The sequence below is a fragment of the Artemia sp. Qi Xiang Cuo genome, chromosome 11 (genome assembly GCF_049724085.1).
Source record: "Artemia sp. Qi Xiang Cuo chromosome 11, ASM4972408v1, whole genome shotgun sequence".
Lineage (NCBI taxonomy): Eukaryota > Metazoa > Arthropoda > Branchiopoda > Anostraca > Artemiidae > Artemia > Artemia sp. Qi Xiang Cuo.
Window position 1 is genome coordinate 7,090,703 of NC_142804.1, and position 20,789 is coordinate 7,111,491.

The 20,789-nt window shown below is 35.8% G+C and overlaps 1 protein-coding gene across 1 annotated transcript in view; it reads left to right on the forward strand.

Moving 5' to 3' along the window:
* Positions 1–836: 836 nt before the first annotated feature.
* The window catches only part of LOC148946585 (N-acetyltaurine hydrolase), a 45,624-nt gene continuing 25,671 nt past the window's right edge, over positions 837–20,789 (forward strand). Inside the window, exons 1-2 of the mRNA XM_089097161.1 lie at positions 837–938; positions 8,320–8,755. Of these exons, the coding sequence (XP_088953287.1) occupies positions 837–938; positions 8,320–8,755 (538 nt within the window). The remainder of the gene's footprint in view (positions 939–8,319; positions 8,756–20,789) is intronic.

A 20,789-nucleotide genomic window follows, 5' to 3' on the forward strand; every position in this document is an offset into this window, starting at 1 on the left:
CGCAATAAATTTCAACTGTGTCTTAATCCGTTTAGTTGAAGAAACCAGTTCTTTATTGTTCAGAGACTATAAAATTCAGTTCATAGAGACTGAGACTGTAAAATTTAGTTCATAACTTTTAGCCCCCCCCCCGGAACTTTAGTAGACTATGTCATCCTAAAAGACATAGTTATCATATGTCCGACAATGTTGAACAAAATGGTCATCACAAAAATTTTCATTGGGTGTCATTAGGAGAAATATAAGCGCGGTAGAGGGCCCATTTGCCCTCCATTTTTTTTTGTCACTTAAAAAGGGCACTAGAAATTTAAATTTCCGTTCCAATGAGCCCTCCCACTATATTCTAGGACCACTGGGTCGATACGATCACCCCTGGGGAAAAAAAAACAAAAATATAACTTTTAGGGGGTCTTTTCCCCTTTTTTTGAAAATCAGCCAAATTTTTTCAGGCGCGTAACTTTTGATGGGTAGCACTAAACTTGATGAAAGTTATATATTTGAAATCAGCATTGAAATTTGATTCTTTTGATGTATCTATTGGTATCAAAAACCCGTTTTCTAGAGTTTCGGTTACCATTGAGCCGGGTCGCTCCTTACTTACAGTTCGTTACCACGAACTGTTTGAAAAAGGTGTCACTCCACAACCAGAGACATCAGGCTCGATCCATAATAATCATATTTTTCATTTGAAAAATAATCTAAAAAGATTGTGAAGAAATACATACAAAACCAGATTTTGTTAGCATATGATAAACAAAACACGCTAATAATTATCTCCTATGTGTAATTTCGAATGTGACTATAAATTACATTTTAATCAACACACTTTCTATAAAATGACAAGGAACAAAGTTAGTATAATGGAGCTAATAAAAAAGAGTTCAGTTAAAGGGGAGCTGTCTCAAACCTACAATGAGGAAACAGTGGCGTCCATTCTCGTAAATTTACGGGGGGAGGGTTGGGGGTGAAAATATATTTTTCAAAATAAAAGAGGGGGGGGGGGTAAAATTTTGCTGTTTTTCAATTTAATTATGAGAATAACAAAAATGACAACTTTTCAATGAGAATACTTAAAAAAGAGTATCAAATACCACCTTTTGCCCCCTTTCCAAATTGGCCCCACTGCAAGGAAAGAAAAACGAAAGAATACATGCTTGAAAATGTAAACGGCTTGTTTGACTTTTGGGTTGGGCATAACAAGCAAGCTATTGCATGTCAACTCTGTTTAAAGTTAACATTCACTAGGAACGGTTGTGAAGTAACCAAGGCTGCCCGCAAAAAAATTTCTGGGGGCAGACACCAGAATAGCGGTGGTGGTTCGGGGGCATGGAAATATATTTTAGAATGTTTTCTTCGGGGTAGGTTCATTTTTAAATCCACTTAGAAGAACCATCTGAAATAAAAAGAGTAATTATATTTGCATGAAATATGAAACCAAACGCCAAAATTTGAAACGGCGAGGATTCCTGGTAAACAGACCAACCCATTTAATCAATAATGTGTTTAATTATTATGCATTTAACCTAAATCAAGTATGCTCTAACCCTAGAGTAAAAGAAAATCAGACTCAAACCGAAAAAATGGAAAGATTTATTGTTTGCTGAGATGACAACAGTTGTAGACTAGTCTTTATGCAATTTCCTAATCCTTAGAATAGGCTACAGAAGAAATAGAAGTAGCAACTTAAGAATGGCTCCTAAGGGGATATTTCAGTCTCTGATTTCATTTCTGGAAGTTTCTGTTATCTTCCCTGAATCAACAGATTTCTAAGATCTCAAAAGCCCTTGAAATGGATTTTTATTAAGATCTTCACATTTATAAGGGCCCGTACTATAAACTCACCCTGCCTGCTTAGATACCACGTTTTGATATTATAATGCCTATGTAAAATACATCTCTTTCATAACAGAACAATTCTCCCCCTCCAACTGAAATCCCTTACATCTTCAGACATTTGAAGAAAACACATAATAGCGAAAGAAAAACTACATTTAAACTTACAATTCAGCTATCAAATTATGTAGCCTTCTTTCTTTTGATAGATAAATTCAACTGAATAAAAAGAATACGTTCAAATAAAATTGTTTATCATAAGAAAATCTTATTAAATAGTACGTTATAACGAACTGCAAGTAAGGGGCAAGGGACATTATTCGTCAAAACTAAAACATCATTTTGATGACAATTGACACATCAACAGAATTGGCTTTTTATACTGATTATTTGAAAAAAACTACGTTTTCTAAAGAGTTAAAGAGGCTGAGTTACAAGGTCGAACCTTAAAACGTACAGGGATTAGGAGGCACGGTTGGGGGGGGGGCCCCCCCCAACCCCCCCCCTTCGCAGCCCTTAAATAAAAAAAAAAAAATTTAAATTTTAAAAATAAAAATAAAAGAGGCTGTGCCCTCCTCAACGCCTCGCTCTTTACGCTAAAGTTTTTATTGTTTAAAAAAAGAGTTGTGAGAAAGTCAAACTTTAGCGTAAAGAGCGAGGCGTTGAGGAGGGCACAGCCTCTTTCATATACGGAATAATTTCTGTTCGTTTTAAGATTTAATGTCGCTCCTTACTTTCAGTTAAAATTTTTTTTTTTGTTATTTAAAGGCTGCGAAAGCGGGGGGTTTGGGGGACGGCAGCCCCCCTTTCTGTGCCTCCTAATCCCTGTACGTTTTAAGGTTCGACCTTGTAACTCAGCCTCTTTAACTCTTTAGAAAACGTAGTTTTTTTCAAATAATTTTACAATAAATAACCGAGTCAAACTCAAAACGAGCAAAAATTAACATAAGTTGGGCTCAAAACCCCTATGCCTTCTCAAGGCCAGAACAAAATTTGCACTTTACTGAAAAAAAATATAAATGTTTTTACTTTTGTAACTTTAATAAATCGAATAATATTAAGATTTTGATTACTGAATATCAGTATATATATATATATATATATATATATATTAAACTGGCAATGCACATTCATTTGTATTTTTTTTTCAGTAAAGTGCAAATTATGATCTGACTTTTCTTTCTTTACTTTTTACTTTTCTTTGAAAAACTTATTTTGTGGAAAAAGTTTTTTTAATTAATTTCTGTTCGTTTTATATTGACATAGTCTTTTCAGAGAAAAAGAAAATAGTAATATAAATCTTTTCTTTTTTTAAAGATTTATAGTTTGGCCTGCTATTTGTATGCTGGAGAAAAATTTTTCAGCAATTTTTAACAACACACACCCTTCTTAAAAATCTGGATAAAAATAGAAGTGTTTAATTTAGTTTCAAACCTCGTCTAGTTGACCTGAAATGGAAAACTTGCTACCATTCGCAAAAAAATCTGTTTACTTTCTTTGATAGCTTGAATACACTTACGCTATTTTGATTTGGTTAAATCTTAAGAGCAAAAGCAACCCCAAACGTTTGAACATCAATCCCTCAGTCGTTCTTGGGATACTGCTGAGATGCCTTATTGGGAATTAGCATTAACACAGTGCATTTTGATTTAATCTTATGGCAACATTTAGTTTTTAAACATAAAGTCAAATGGGAGGGAGGGCGTTGGAGGGGGATTAGTTTGCCTTCAATCACTTTCGACTATTAAAAAGGGCATCAGCGCTTTCTATTTTCAATCGAATGAGCCCTTTTCGAAGTTCCTACGACAACTCCTTCGATACGAAGTGCCCTGAGTGTTGTTGTCTAAACAACAACAACAACAACAAAATAATACATTATACCCACATAGATCTTTACTATAAAAATGTCAACCCCTTCAATCGATTTCGACTGTAAAAAAGGGCACTAAGCCTTTCGATTTCCAATCGAATGAGCCCTTTTTGAGTTTCTACGACAACACTTCCCATAAACACCTTATATCCCCCAGGGCATAAATTACAACTCTTACCCTAAGGGCTGTGAGGGTGGTTGTCATCCTCTAAGACCTAATTTCCAGAACTTTCAACTACGTTAAACAAAATGGCTTGCTCAAAATTTTTATTTGGGGTGTTTGGAGAAATAATGGGCGTGAATTGGGCATTTGTCTTTCTCTCATCACTTTCAATTATTAGAAAAGCCACTATACACTTAAGTTTCCAATCAAATGAGGCCTTTTGTAGTTTCTATGACAATAATATCAATAAAAACCTTGTATGTCCCCAGGGGATAACATACAGCCCTCGCCCTGAGGGCTGGGGGGGGATTGTCATCCTCACAGACCTAACTTCGAGAATTTCTACTACGTTGAACAAAATGGCTATCTAAAAATTTTGATTGGATGTGTTTGGGGGAATGATGGGCGTGAGAGAGGGGTTAGTTACCGTCCAATCACTTTCAACTGCTAAAAGGGGCACTAGCCCTCTCAATTTCCAATTGAATGAGCCCCTTTTGAAGTTTTTACGACAACTCTATCATTAAAAACCTTATATTCCCCAGGGCATAACTTACAACCTTCGCCCTGGGGACTCTGGGGGGGGTTGTCATCCTTAAATACATAATTTCCAGAATTTTCAACTACGTTGAACAAAATGGCTATCTCTAAACTTTGATTGGATGTGTTTGGGGAAATGGTGGGTATGAGAGGGGGGTTAGTTGCGATTCAATCACTTTCGACTATTAAAAGGGCAATAGCCCTTTCAATTTTCAATTGAATGAGCCCTTTTGGATGTTTTTACAACATCGCCTTCAATAAAAACCTTATATGCCCCCAGGGCATAACTTACAACCCTTGCACTGAAACCTCTGATGGGGTTATCATCCTAAAAGACCTAATTTCCAAAACTTTCCACTGCGTTGAATAAAATGTCTATCTAAAAACTTTGATTGGAGGTGTTTGGGGAAAAGATGGGCGTGAGAGGGGGGTTACTTGCCCTCCAATCATTTTCGACTATTAAAAAGGGCACTAGCCCTTTGAATTTCCAATCGAATGAGCCCTTTTTCCAGTTTCTACGACAAACATTTCAATAACAACCTTATAAACCCCAGGGCATAACTTATAACCTTTGCCCTGAAAACTGTCGGGGGAGTTTCCTGCTCTAAGGTATAATTTCCTGAACTTTAACTGCGTGGAACAAAATGGCTATTTCAAAGTTTTGATTGGATATGTTTGGGAAAATGGTGGGCGAAGAAGGGGTGTTAGGTGACTTCCAATCATTTTCGACTATTAAAAAGGGCACTAGTCATTTCAATTTCCAATCGAATGAGCCCTTTTTGAAGTTTCTACGACAATGCATTCAGAAAAAAACCCTATATGGCCCAAGGGCATAACTTAAAACCCTTGCCCTGAGGGCTGTGGGGGATTTTCCTCCTCAAAAATATAAATTCTATCTGGAAATCACCAACACTGAACAAAATAGCTATCTAAAAGTTTTGATTGGATGTTTGAGGAAAAAATGGGGGAGAGAGGGGGGCGAGTTGCCCTAAAATCAATTTTGATTATTAAAAAGAGCACTAGACCTTCGAATTTGAAATTTAATGAGCACTTTCATTTTTTTAGGATAAAAATTTAAATAAAAACTTACATGCCTCCAGGGTATAACTTATAACACTTGCTCTAAAGAATGTGAGGGGAGTGTCCTGCTCAATGGTATAATTTCCCGCAATTTAACAGCGTGGAACAAAATGGCTATTTCAAAATTTTGATTGGATGTATTTGCGGAAATGTTGGGCGTGGAAGGGGTATCAGTTGCCATCCAATTACTTGCGACTCTTAAAAAGGGTATAAGTAGATTCAGTTTCAAATCGTATGTTCCGTTTTTGAAGATTCTAAGCTAATGCTGTCTGTAAAAACTTAGCATGAATCTCGACGATTGATTAAGACACTGGATTTGAGGGTTGTGTTGGGGTTGTCATCTTCAAAGACCTAATTTCCAGAACTTTCCACTACGTTGAACAAAATGGCTATCTCAAAATTTTGATTGGTTGTGTTTGGGGAAAAGGTGGGCGTGAGAGGGGGTTTAGTTACCGTCCAATCACTTCCAACTATTAAAAAGGGCACTAGCCCTTGAATTTCCAATCGAATGAGCCTTTCTTGAAGTTTCTACCACAACGCCCTCTACATAAACCTTATATGCCCCCAGGGCATAGCTTAAAACCTTCGCCCCGAGGGTTGTAGGGGAGTGTCCTCCTCAAAAACATATTTTCTATGTGGAAATCAACTACGCTGAACAAAATGGCTGTCTCAAAATTTTGATTGGATGTGTTTGGGGGAATGATGGGCGCGGGAGGGGGGCTAGTTATCCTCCAATCACTTTAGACTATTAAACCGGGCACTAGCCGTTTGAATTTCCAATCGAATGAACCTTTTTTGAAGTTTCTACGACAACGCCTTCTATAAAAACCTTATATGCCGTCAGGGCATAGCTTAAAACCCTAGCCCCGAGGGTTGTGGGGGAGTGTCCTCCTCAAAAAGATATTTTCTATCTGGAAATCAACTACGCTAAACAAAATGGCTATCTCAAACTTTTGATTGGATGTCTTTGGGGGAATGAGGGGCGTGGGAGGGGGCTAATTGCCCTCTAATCACTTTCGACTATTGAAAAGGTCACTAGCAACTCCAATTTGCAATCGAATGAGCCCTTTTCAAACTTTCTACGACAACTCCTTCGATACGAAGTGCCCGGGTATGGAGAAAAAAAAACACATTGTGCCCACATCGTTCTTTGCTTAGGCAGCGCTGGCGCGCTGCCTATGATCCTAAATAAATAAAATTCATTCAGTTTATTGTTACCTACCAAAAGCTAAAAATCTGAGACAAAGTTCCGTCATTTTTGAAAAAAGAGTGAAACGCCCCTAAAAGGGCAAGCGGTCTTAGTGAAAATCGCTTCATTAGATTCATCATATAAGAGAAAACAACCGTAGATGTTTCAAGCTCCAATCTACAAAATGCGGAACTAATATATTTTTTTCCAGAAGAAATATGTTGGATGCACGTTTATTTTGTTTTGTCTTATTACAAGGGGGGGGTCGTAAAAGTAAGCAATTTTAGCGAAAATCGCTTTATTAGAGTCATCAAATCAGAGAGCCCTGCCGTAGAGGCTTCAAGCTGCAATCTGCAAAATGTGGAATTTTTGCAATTTTTTCTAGAAGAAAGATCGTGGATGTATGTTTATTTGTTTTGTTTTTTTTTTTGCCTGGGATGATCGTATCAAATTAGAGGTCTTAGAAAATTGGGAGAGAGCTTATTCGAACGTAAATTGAAAGTTGTGTCATGAAAAAGTGTTGTTTTCTGCCATTTTATGACACCAATCTGCAACGTTTCCCAAAAGAGAACCGATTTGTTATCAATCCAAAATTCTGTGAAACTAATCGATTTAAAAGTGTCATTCGGACTTCGGAGTCGACAATATAAATGGTTGCACTAAAACTGGCCAAAATGCAAAAGACAACAACGAAATAGGAAAATCATAATGAGCAATTATTTAAAAGTCAATAATTAAAACTATAAAAAGTCAATTAAAAAGTTAAAAAGATAAGAACTGGTCAAACTAAACTTACACAAATACAAATCAGGAAAAGAATTAGAACGGACATAAAAAAGGGGGGAATAAGCGAATATACACAAAAAAAGAGCGAGACATAAATACATATAAATTAAAAGGAACACTAAGACAGTGTCAATAATTCAACTACAGTAAGTCAATAAAAGAGTTAAAAAAAATAAAAACTGGTCAAGAAAGGGGGGAGGGGAAAAAATAAATAAATAAACCCCCCCAAAAAAACTAAAAATAAAATATATAAAAATTAAAGGGGGAGCTGAAAAGGGGGCAAGCAAATGAGTGCAAGAACCTGGGCAGCACCATCAGCTAATAAACAAAAAAGGGGGAAAAAAGGAACTATTGGGACATTTTATTCATTTTTTCTGTAATAAAGGAGACAAAAGTTCTTTCGTATCTGGAAGTAACGCAGCGAATGGGTGACAAAACAGGGATGGGCTAATAAACTGCTCGAGGCGGCCGCAATCTGGATGGGTAATTTTGGGTAAATTTTGGTAAATTTTGACATCGAGTGTGGAAAGACTGTAACAAGCCTCGTTCTGGGCATGTCATCCATTGCTATCGATTAGCAAAAAAGCAATTCTCGCTCCACGTTGAAAAGACTGTAGCTGAGGCTTTAAAAAATCAGTCGAATGAGTTCCAGCGTAACCCCAGAAAGCCATGGAAAGTTTATTAAAATAAATTTCATGATGATTCTAATCGTAATTCATGAATTAGTGAAAACGAATGGGTCACTCACTACAAAAATGTCTTTTCTGCCCCCAATGCTTCTGTGAACCAGGAATTCACGCAGCAACTAAATTCACGCCTTAAAAGTATCGAGCACGTTCGTAGTAAAATTACATTTCTAAGAGCCTAGTCTACAATATAATATCCAAGCTAAAGAGTGGGAAAGCTGCTGGAGCTGATGGAATTTGTAGTGATAACCTGAAAAATGCATCTGATCTATTGATGGATCACCTCGCTTTGCTTTTTCAAATCTGCATCTCGCAAAGGATCGTTCCAGGTAATTTCTGTGTCGGAATTACAACTACTATATTGAAGAAAAATAAGGATGCAACCTTGTGCAATTCGTATAGACCAATTAGCTTATTTAGTAAAGTTTTCGAAAAACTCTTATTGCCATCGATTGCCTCAAAATGTCAAGTGGGAAGCAAGCAGCTTGGGTTCCGAGCTCATGTTGGCTGTGCCACAGCTCACCGTATTATATGGAATTTTATGCGCAGAACTTCTGCGAAAGGTTTTTCTGTGTTTACCTGCAGTGTTGACATCTCTGCCGCTTTTGATAGTATTTTGCACTCTCAAGCGTTGTTATCACTTCTGGATTGCGGCGTTGATCCTTAAATAGTGTCTATCCTACAGTTTTGGTACAGTAATACAGTTATCCGTATTGTGTTAGGAAGACATAAGCAAAATAATTGTCAGATTCTTTCGGAAGGTTTACCTCTGCTTAAAGGTTTAAGACAGGGTTCTTGTCTAAGCCCAACTTTATTCAATTGCGCCACATATACTGCCACTAGGGAGTTAAAGGGAACCTTCAACCTTGATGGACTAGATATCAGTTATTTATCATATGCTGATGACTTACTGCTACTTAGCTTTTCTATTTCCGGGCTACGGGATAACCTTGCTAAGATTGTTAAACTTTATAAGTTTATTGGCCTTGCTGTAAATGTATATCTAAATCAGAGTTATGCATATTTAACAGGCCTGCAAAGTATAGTTTTTCTACTTCGCTAGATATCGAAGGTATTGTTATTTATGAATCGGATAGTTTGCGGTATCTAGGCATTGATTATGGTCCTACAACTAGATCCACTATCGGGCTTATTAAAGATAATGACAGCTTGTGTCCATATTTCTGTATATTACTGCTTATTAGATTCTGCAAGTTGTGAGTTTTTTTTCTCTTCTTCTTTTCCTCCCTCCTTTCACGTTATTTCTCTTTTGTTTTAGTTTCTTTTAAATTTTTATGTGTTACTCTGTAACTGGTAATCTTTGATTCTATATTGATTTTTGTTGCATTTTATGTGTTTTTCCTCGTCATACTCTACGTATTGTACCTCTGTACAGTGTGGGTTAAAAATAAATAATAATAATAATAATTATGTGTCTTGGTCTCGAACAAAATGTTATGGAAAAGCAGTAAGCTTGAGAAATAGTGTTAATAAATCGACTCTTGCTAAAATATTCAACGCTGTAGTTACGCCTTCTATTCTATATATATCCCCACTTTGGGAGTTACTAAAAGTTACGCAAAAACGACAGCTGCGTACCCATTGTTATAAGTTGGCAAACTTTTTGTTACGTTTGTCCTTGTGGTTTTCAAACAGTTATATTAGCAGCCGTTATTGAATAATTGACCCAGTGGCAAAAATTGGGGAGATAGAAGCAGGAGCTTACCACCGAAGCCTGCAGTTTCTTGCTGACTATATTCTAACTCGTCTTGCACTGCAATTGTAAGTTAGTGTAAATATTTTGTACCTGCTGTTGAGTGATTTTTTTTCTCTCTCTCTTTTACTCCGCTTATTTGTCTCCATTTGTAAAGCGGACAGAAAATAAATTATTATTATTGCGTAGGCAGGGGTGGGGGCATATGCCTAAAGAGCACACTTTAATACCTAACTGCTAACTCTCAACGAGCCTTCAGACAAACATAGAGAGTGTGGCAGGGGGGGGGGTAAAGAACTATTTAAAGTATCACATTTCCATGCCTACCGGCACAAATGTGGAAAAGGCGATGCGGACCAGGAGCCCCACCAGGAAACTTCTTTGGCAGGGGGGGGGGGACGATACTACTAGGAACTTTGTTTACAGCAATTTTAAATGGTAATATTTCTCTTATCTGTTTATATAAAATGCTTCAATGTATTTAAACATACGAATATGATGTATATATCAATCATAGAATCCTATTTTAACGGTTATGATGGCTTCAGCCACCTAGAAGATCAAAAGTCGCATAGAATTTCCATCCATATGAGCAATAATACCCCTCTTTGCCCATCCCAAATTTTGTAGCAGAAATATGAATAAGGACTTATTGATCAAAAATACTGTTCATTGCGAATTTTTAAAGTATGTTCTAACTTTGTCAAAAATTTAGCTTACAATTCAACATTTCAATTCTTAAAAAAATTAAAAAAGTAGGGTGGTACTAATCGACTGAAATCATTGACATATCCATATTAAAATCAATAAAACAAGCGTTTAAGGGACCAACATTCCACATTATATATTGGTTAGACTTGGGCATGATTTGGAGAACAGTCAGAAATTAAATTTTTAAAAACTAGTTTTTTTCAACTGAAAGTAAGGAACAGCTTTGAAGCCTAAGAGGAAAAGAAATTAATCTTTATATAAAGGGGATTGTCTCCTTAACTCCTTGGTCTTTACTCTGAAGTTTGACTTTGTCCAAATTTTTTGACAGCGCCATTAAACTGGAAAGAGAAGATCTTTCAAAGCACTAAAAACCTTTGGCCTAGTGAGCGAGGAGTTGATGAGGGGGCAGTCCCCATATATACAAAATAGTTTCAGTTCATTTTAAGTTTTAAAGTTGCTTCCAACTTTTAGTTTGATTTTTTTTTATTTGTTTAGTCATATTTCAGTCCATGATATAAAGGGTCCATCTTTCAATGCTCTCGGTCTGGTTTTTGATGGGTAACTAAGCTTAGAGAAAAACATTTTTTGGAAGGTAATGACAAAAGTATGCCAAGTAAAGTAAAATATACATAAAATAGAAAAAGTAAAGCAACTACAAAATGTACACAAAAATAGCCTACATATGAAAGATAAGATAGGAACTTTTAGCATTCAGTTCTATTAAGCACCGAAGTGTTGAATGGACTTTATTTAACAATATCAACATTTTGAACTTACTCACCAAACACCGACATATTTAACGCTTTTTGACTCTGTAATTATAAAAAACAAAGCTTTTGCAAAACAGTTGGTTCAAAGTAAAGCATTGAAACCAAGATTAAGAAAATCAAATAAGAATTTCAAGTGTTAGGCATTGTTGAGAAAATCTATAATTGGTGAACATTACTGAGTAATATTGATTATTAATTTAATTTGATTAAATGGGTCAATACAGTCACTCCTGCTAAATTAAAGTAATAATGAAACGCAAAAATAAACATAGGCTATATACGATTACGATCTGGCAGAAAATACAATATTAAACATTTCTTATTGTAGGTAAAAAAAAGTAACTACAAGATCAAAAGCAACAAAGCTAGCCCAGCCCAAGTGTCGCACTAATCGCTTCAGCAATTCGTTTGTGCCTTTTTATGTTTCTGTCTACAATAAGTGACGTGTGTATTAATTTTTTTTTTTTTTTTGTCTGTTTACTTTGTAAATAATAGCGCGATTTAGTCGGGATTTAAACCCTGACTACGAAAGCTTTTATATTAATAAATGATTCTGATTCTGATTCTGTGCTTCAGATATAGGCTAAACGGTACTCAGGATTGCTATATTTGACGGCGTATTTTCATCGGAATTACCCCATTTTTAAGTTGTTTTCCTTCTTTTTCTATAATTATACAAACTTTCTTATGCCCTAACAACTTGGGAAGCTTACTTCAAACTGGAAACAAATACATATTTGGAATAAAAAGCTGGTTCTTTGATTTAATGCTAATTTAAGGTTCTTATACTTTCGTTATTGATAACGAATTGGTAAAGATCACTATTTACCTACCATTCATCACTACAAGGATCCTTTTATTTACTTCATCTAAGTCATACAGAAAAAAATAGCTATGGAAAACTTGAATGGATTCATTCCATTACAAATTAGAACTCATATTGCCCCTATTTAGGGCTAACACCTATTCGCAGGCAGCCACACATGGACCAACGCACAATTTTTCCATGGCTTTCCCTACTCTGCACTCTTTCCTTTGGTTTTCTCAAAATTACTTTATAGTCTCCGATTTCAAGGGGAGCCAAAGGACGTAATCCCCCCTGCCCCCCTTGCAGGCGCCCATGAAAGTAACTAAGTGCTTATTAGGCTTATAAGGGCAATTCTTCTTGAGTTTCAACCAGTGGCGGATATAGGGTTTTTTTAGGGGGGGGGGGCAAAATAGGTTGATCCGATAAACTTGCGTTAGGAGCAAGTTTAACTAACTCAAACATGCGTTAATTAAGTAAACTACACTACTTTAGACTATGTTAGGGGGACGCGCGCCCTCCTTGTCCCCCTCCTGGGTCCACCACTGGTTTCAACTATATCTATCTCTCTTCCACTCTAATAATATTTTTGACATGTTTTAATCGGATACTAATAATGATGATGATGATTATACAGATTTACTTCACTAAAGAAGCCCGTTAACTATCTTTAGGAAAGATTACTACAAAAAAAAAATTAAAGCTACTTTCCTATCATTCCAGCTAATACAAAAGATCAGTTGGAACGAAAAATACGATTTTTGGTGAACCTGGAATGCAGCTGGGTTGCCATCCACCTGGTCGTAAAAGGGTTGCCATACTTGCCATCCACCTTGGTCTGGTTCTTGTAGGAGGGATGCATATTGTTGTCAGGGCCTTTGCGATTATGAAACCAGAGATTGTTATAAATCATGATGGCAAACATATTTAATTGCGTCATTACATCAAACTAAGCAACCTCTATAGATATATTCAAATAATACCTGTTTGGACTTTTCCTGATACGTCAGACATTTTCATAGGCCGTATTGGTATTCAGATATCCGTGCTTGGTGCTAATTAGATACAGACTAATTATTCTTTTTCAAATTCACGTCACGTTGGTAAAGTTCTAGCTCCAGGTTTGCGCAGTAAATCAATCATGCGGAGCCATCTAAGAAATACTAACAAAGAAATAGATAGCAATGTAACATTAACTGAATGTTCCAGTCCCTTTCTCAGAGTAAACAACGTCATGCAGTTTTTTTTTTCTTTAAAAAAATGACTCACCCGTAATAGTAAATTTACGGTGTCATTCTGTAACGCAATATACTTAAAACGAGACTACGATATTCTAGGATTTCCAGCAAAAAACAGTCCACCGATTTGGTATAATGCCTTAAGGACCTCAGGTAAACCAATGGGGTAGACGTATTTATGGTTTATTTACACATGGTGGAAATCCTTCCGGATTTAGCAATCCATGTGGAGATTCCGTCCGTTTTCTTCCTTGAAAAATTCTATAGCTTTCCACAATGATTTGGTTAAATCAGGACGGATTCTTGGCAAGGTTTTTAATGAATAAAACCATAACGATGATACATCAAATCTTTGTTTTTCCAGACTTAATTTCTTTCTCTTTTTGTCTTCTGTAACTCCTTCGCAGTATAAGGACTAAAGCGAGAGCCAAATTAGCCAATAATATTTTTCTAGAACTTATCCTCATCTACACTAATGGATTTATTTGAATAATTTGCCTTAAAACGTTGTGTTTTCTGGGCAACTGTTCAAAATGATACGGACGGATTTCCGCATACATTCCCGCAATGTGTAAAGGAACCATTAGCCTGTAATACCCCACTTTGTCAAAGGTAGTAAAAAAAAATAGTCACCTGGGGGCCGCGACAAATGTCACTAGGGGTTTAGTTGCCAACAGGAATTGTGAAACGCCCATAGTATCACAGAGTTTTTTTTTTTTAATTGGTTAACAGCTTGCGACTGATTATGGAATGAGAATTGTTTATTCATTGCAGGTTGATTGTTCATTTTTGAAACTTTAAGTTCATCTTTTCCGTCATATTTATGCCTTTTGGGCCGCCGATGATGATTTTTTTTTTTTTTTTTTTATTTATCTAACATAAACTATTAACAAAAACCTTAACATAACCACATTCTCTCCCAATGCCACGGCATGATATGCAGGAGGGATAATCAAACGAGTCCACAAAAGAATTCACATTAACCCCAGAGAGGGTTTAAGATTAAACCCTCAGATGGTGGTACAAATGGGCCACTTATGAAACATAATCCACATGGTGGTACTGAACTATTTTAAATATGAACTGCTGCATCAGAGTGAACTGGTAAACCTTCTGATTGAAATTAAAAGACGGCATTCAGGGACGTACGCAAGCCCCTCCCCCGTCCCCAAAAGAATATAATGTTTTTTTTTTTTAATTTCTTAGTACTACTCATTCAAATTATTAAGTAATTTTCAGTTGTAATTACTACCCTACCCCTCTCAGTAATTTGTTGTTACTACCCCCCTCCCCTAATGATAATCCTCTGGTATGTGCCTGGGTATGTAGATTAAGAAAATATATTTTCAGTGGCCCAGTAGACTAAATATCATGAAGCACAACAGTAAAAAGCCCCCACACACACACAAGGCTGTATTCAGAATTTTTGTATTTAGGAGCGGTATAATTGTTCAGGGGGCTGCAAGAAAAATTATAAAAAACGTATAAGAAATTTGCTTATTCTTATTTTGGTTATTTATTTGAAAGTCGGACAAAAATTTCAGAGAGGGTTCAAACTCAGTAGCCCCCCTTTCCATGGATACGACCTTCCCCTACAGAAACACACAATAGAGATACTGGACAAACTTATCTAAGAGATTAATGAGAAACAAATTGTCTCTCTAGGAAAAACAAAATTCGCAAGCTAATGAGATTACTGATACCACCATGGCTTGTAACTGAAAAAAAAAACTTATGAGAAATTCCTACTCAAAAGTTAAACCTGCCATTCAACTTTAGGTTTTTATCTTCCTGACTACCGGCATAAACATAGGTATGAAAGACACGTGAATTTTACACGACTAGTGTAAAAAAAATCATTGATTTAAAAAATTACCTTTAAAAAATTGTCACTTCCTCCCCCTCTCCAAAATCCATTTTCTCTCCCATGGGCATCGGTTCCCAACGGAGCAAATCAAACATACATGTCAACTATACAATAATTTTATTTTTATGAAGAGAAAGATACAGGAAACTTATTTTATATAGAAGCAGACACTACTTTTCTTCTTTCTACTAGTAGTTTACTGGCGGAAACAGGAAAAACAGTTTCTGTTACTAACAAGACATAGAAACACCTTACGTTCAACACACGACCACTTCGCCTTCTTTGAACAGCTAGGAAGGCGGCACCTCTTCATGTTCTTTAGGTTTTGGTATTTGGGTAAGTGAATGGCTCCTCTAACTCTCGAAGGGTGGATCACAAATACAACGCTCGACCTCTCCCTTTCTTCTTCACTTCTTTCTCTGGCTTCAGAGGTACGGTCTCTTTTCCAGATCTATTTCGCATGATTGCATTATCTGCATTCTGCCCAGACGGTCAAGTAGTCTTGTTGAGTTGAAAAATCGATCAAAGTAGAGGCAAGATCTATACTTTCCGACCCCTTATTTTAGATTACAAAACAAAAAAAAGTCTATTAGGCTAATCCTGATGAGTGATTAAGGGGGTCAACCCGTTCAATCCATAATTCATTGATTTTTACCACAGAAGCCATAGAGGATTGAGATGGCATATTGCCTTGGTGAAAAAAATGTTTTTGGTGCAAGTGTGGCTATTTTTCCCAGCTGTTGCTTTCTTTTTCTAAGTAATGATGCCATATTTGTTTTTGGAATGGTTTCCTATTTCAAAGAGGTCGGTAGACCTTATTAGATCCAATGGACATTCCAAAAAACAGTCTCTTCCATTGTTGAAACAAAACAGTTTCTACTATTTTGGAACCATTGCCTTTCATAGTAAACTATTTTGACTGTCTATTCTGGACATCGCATTGTTGCTCTAAATCTCATCTATGGTTAAGAAACCCCATTTAAAAAAAGAAGTTATTTTATTGTGTTAACTCTTAACTTCAAAATACTTAATTGAGAACCGATGTCCACGGGGTGGACATTGAACTTTAGTCACACCAGTAGATGGTGTAATGGATACGTGTAATGTGGACAAAATAACTCCAAAAAAGAAGTTGTAATCCTTCTAAGGAAGTTTCTTTTTTCCGGGCTCCAAATTCATTCAAAGGTAAATTTGTAGTTTTCTTACCTTTTGTCCTCCTGCTCTTCTTCGATTTTGAACTTTCCTCCCTTTCTTTAATACAAAACAACTCTTCCACTACCAATAACAAGCTGAGAAAAAAAAAAATCAAAGATGGCAACCCAAATACACTGATTCTAACTGCTGTACGTAGATGACGTTCCAAAGAATAACTATCGCGCCAAGAAAAATACCTGTATGTTCACCCAGAGCAATGTATATAAATAATAGATCTATATACAGTGATTCAAGTTCTATATAAATAATAGATCTATATACAGTGATTCAAGTTCAAGTTCAAGTTCTTTATTAATCAATAAAAAATGTTTTGACAAAACTATCAAATTAATGACCCACAGTTAGAATAACTCGTGTGTGGGTTTATATATACTTAACAATAAATAAATAATACTATCTCCAGATACTGGAATAAAAAGATTGCTCTTCAACTGTCCGTACGGTAACAACAAACAAAATCCGAATAAAATCAAAATAACCAAATAAATAAAGTGAAATCAGGAGCATCCACCCCATAAAATAAATCAAATTAATAATTACTGATTAAGGGATTCATTCATCTAATTTTATTATTAACCAACGAATTATTCAAATCTATAAAACTAAAAAATTTATTCCAATTATATATAACACTATGCCTTGGTGAAAAACGGGACCTTTCAGATTTTGTTGAAGCCTGACGGACTACAGAACTGCCACGGGTCAAATATGCATGAAAAACCTGATTATCATCCTGAAAAAATTCATTATGCAAAAAAAAATAATCAGGCAAAAGATCTTGAACATGTTTAATTATATAAAGAACAGAATGGAAAGAAGAGAAAAGATCCAGTATAAGGATATTTAAAATTTGATACATACTTTTTGTTGACGATTTACCAGGGTAAGAAAACGGGCTAGGCAGGACATTTTTCAATAAACGCAGAGCTTTATTTTGTTGCCTCTGAAGAGGAAGAATTTTAGTTTTAAAATTATTAAAAAAAAAAATGGGACAGTAATTTATATATGAATGCACTAGAGAATGATAAAGAGATTTCAAGGCAAAAAACGGCAGAACAAATTTCAGATGATTCATCATACCAATATTTCTTGCCAGATCCATTCGAAGATAAATTGCATGGCTTTTAAATGATAAACTTGAATCCAGTATTATCCCGAGATATTGAATATCATCAACTCTTTCAATTTCAATCGGTAGGCCTTGAATATTAAGCATCATAATTTCCGGTGCTGTTTTCCCGGTACGAGAGAAGATGATGAAATCTGTCTTAGTACAATTAATAGTCAATTTATTTCTCGAAAACCATAAGATAAGCCTCGACAGTGCTGATTCCAACCTAAGCTTCAAAGATCTAGAGTCGGGGCTGCTGACATTGCATGCCGTGTCATCGGCGAATAACATGTTAATGCCAATATCTTTGATGCTATTACTGATATCATTAAACATAGATAAGAAACAGGAGTGGACCCAAAATAGATCCTAGTGGGACTCCAACTGACTGAGATTGAGATACTGATGAGGAAGATGTATCACCTCCGTCTACATACTGATTTCTGTTTCTTAGGTATGACATTACTAAGTCATTAACTGGGCCTCTTATGCCGCAGTTATCAGGTTTAGTATGCAATATTTTATGGGAAATCGTATCAAATGCCTTTTTAATGTCAATAAAAATTGTAGCAGAAATATCACCTTTGTCGATTGCGTCATGAACAAACTTAGTCATTGCCATAATAGCATGCTCAGTAGAGTGAGACTTCCGGAACCCAAATTGCATCGAATTAAAAAATATAGATTTCATTAGTAAGTTGACTATGCGGTTATATAGGCACATTTCGAGCAACTTCCCAAATGTAGACAAGATCGAAATTGGCTAATAGTTTGTTGGGTTTTTCGGGTCCCCTCCTTTATACAAACAGATAATTCTTGCAGACTTGAAACAAGGTGGAAATCTTCCGGTTTTAAAACAGAGGTTGAACACATGGGAAAGCGGAATTACAATATTTGGTGCTATGCACTTAATCAGATTAGTCGATGACCCATCAATCCCGTCCAAAGATCCATTCTTTAAAAGGTTTGTTGTAAGTAAAAGTTCATCTGGGGTTACAGGAGTAAGAAAAATGGAGCAATTGTGAGACGGGGGTAGATATGATTGAAAGTCCTCTCCAGTTTCATTATCCAGATGACGGCCCAGGTTGTTTCCAGCAGTTGACGCGGTTTCCTCGCCAATTTTTGTAAAGTGTATATTTAATGCATTGATAACTTCCACTTTCCCTGTAGCAAGTTTAGTTCCATCTTCAGCTATTAATTCATCAGGAAGATCATAGGTCTTATGCTTTCCTAAGCGCTTATTAATTATTTCCCATATCTTCTTGGGGGAACCTTCTGCTTCAACAAATGCTTCGGCGAAGCAATGACTTTTTGCTGATCTTAAAATTTTTCTTAAATAATTTTTGTATCTGCGAAATTCAGGTAATTTAACTTCAGACGGATGCATTTAGTATGCCTTATCTAACAGATTCTTATTTTTTATTGATACCAGCAATCCAGGAGATATCCAAGGCTTAATCGGCTTTATACTATTTCTTCTTGATATTTAGCGGAGAAGGAAAGCATTATTGAAACAACGTTTAAACTGATTCACTAAAATTCAGCAGCAAAATCAGGGTCCGAAGACTCTAAACAAGAAGAAAAATCACTTGAAGAAAGCAATACTTAAAGTTTACTTAAGGAGTTTCTATTAGTCATTCTCATTTTTCTTTTAGTAGGCCTATTAAACTCTGTAATCAAGTGAAGGTCGGTTACTAGCATCAAATGGTCTGCAAAATCTTCAATAACCACATCACTAGACTTTAGTTCGAGATTCATAAACAAATCATCAATAAGGGAAGCAGAATCTTTCGTTATTCTTGTTGGGACATAAGCTGGTAAGAGACCACCGGACAAGGAAACTGATAACAAGTCAGCCCCGTCAAAAGAGATTCCGTGGAAATTACCTCTTGTAATAATATTACATTATCTATAAACAGTGACCCAGAGGGACAAGGGTCGTCAGGAAGCTATTCAACTTTAGATTACTTTTTCGCCGATGCTTGCAAAAGGGCCTATTTTATTAAAGTTTTGTTTTAAGAGTTTTCTTTCATTTTGTCCTAGGGGCTTATATTTATTTTTTCTGTTTTCCTACTTACAGTGACAAGGCTGGGGGGAGGCCTCTGTAAAAAAAATTGGCATTTTCCTCTTTCGCTGCTTGGTCTCATTTGCCTAGTTGACCTACGTGTTCTCGTGTTGTCACACACAATAACGCAGATGAAATAAAATGGAACACACACACAAAAAAAAATCTAATGGTATGTTGAGGAGTCAATAAATAAACATGTAGCTAGTGAGCCGCTATGAAATGCGAAAGTGGAAAAAACACACATGAAAAAACGGATGAAATTTAGTACCAAATTAAAAATGTCTAATGGATAAGATAAGGTAAGATTTTATTCATTATATATTTTTATTCATTAATTATACTGGGGACGGCCTATACTACATACGATGAAGGTTTTGCTAGACTTAAACTTACTACAATGGAATCACGACGTCACATCCTCACCATGAAGTTTGGTCACAAGTGCCTTAGTTCTGACTATCATCGACATTTTTCTCTCTCTTTAAAGAAAATCCTCCAATCCTTCCTAATACAAGACTCAATGCTCGTAGAGCTCCAAAGATTCAACTGGACCTGTATCCCCAAATGTTGACCACGAGGTACAAAAACTCTTTTGTCCCCTATTTTGTTTCCCATTTTAATAATTGATATAACTTTTGTTTTATGTTTATCCCCTAACATCTGTTTTATTAATGATTTAATTTTTTGTTTTATGTCTATCCCCTAACATCTGTTTTATTATTGTAATTCTGACGTGCTTATGCTAGCTTTTGTGCTATTTTAGCCAATAAATCATATTCTATTCTATTGTCAATATACATTTAACAATACACTGTGTATTACTATAGACTTCCTTGATTACTACATTACCATGATCAAACGCATGAAAATTATTCATGATATGTACTTTTTTCATTATTCACATAAATTGAAAGTTGTCAATAAACAAATTCGCAACCAACAAGCATTCAAGACGCACAGCAGAAAAAAGCACAAATTGAAAAAAAATTAAGACATGGAAACTTGACACTTTTCTTGGGTTTGAGAATCATGAAACGGGACAGAGAAGTTCCAGTGAAGTTTCAAAAATTTCGAGTAGTTCTGAACAAAAAGAAATAAAAAACATTTTTTTTTTCATATTGTACGTTGTGTGAAAACAAAACCATC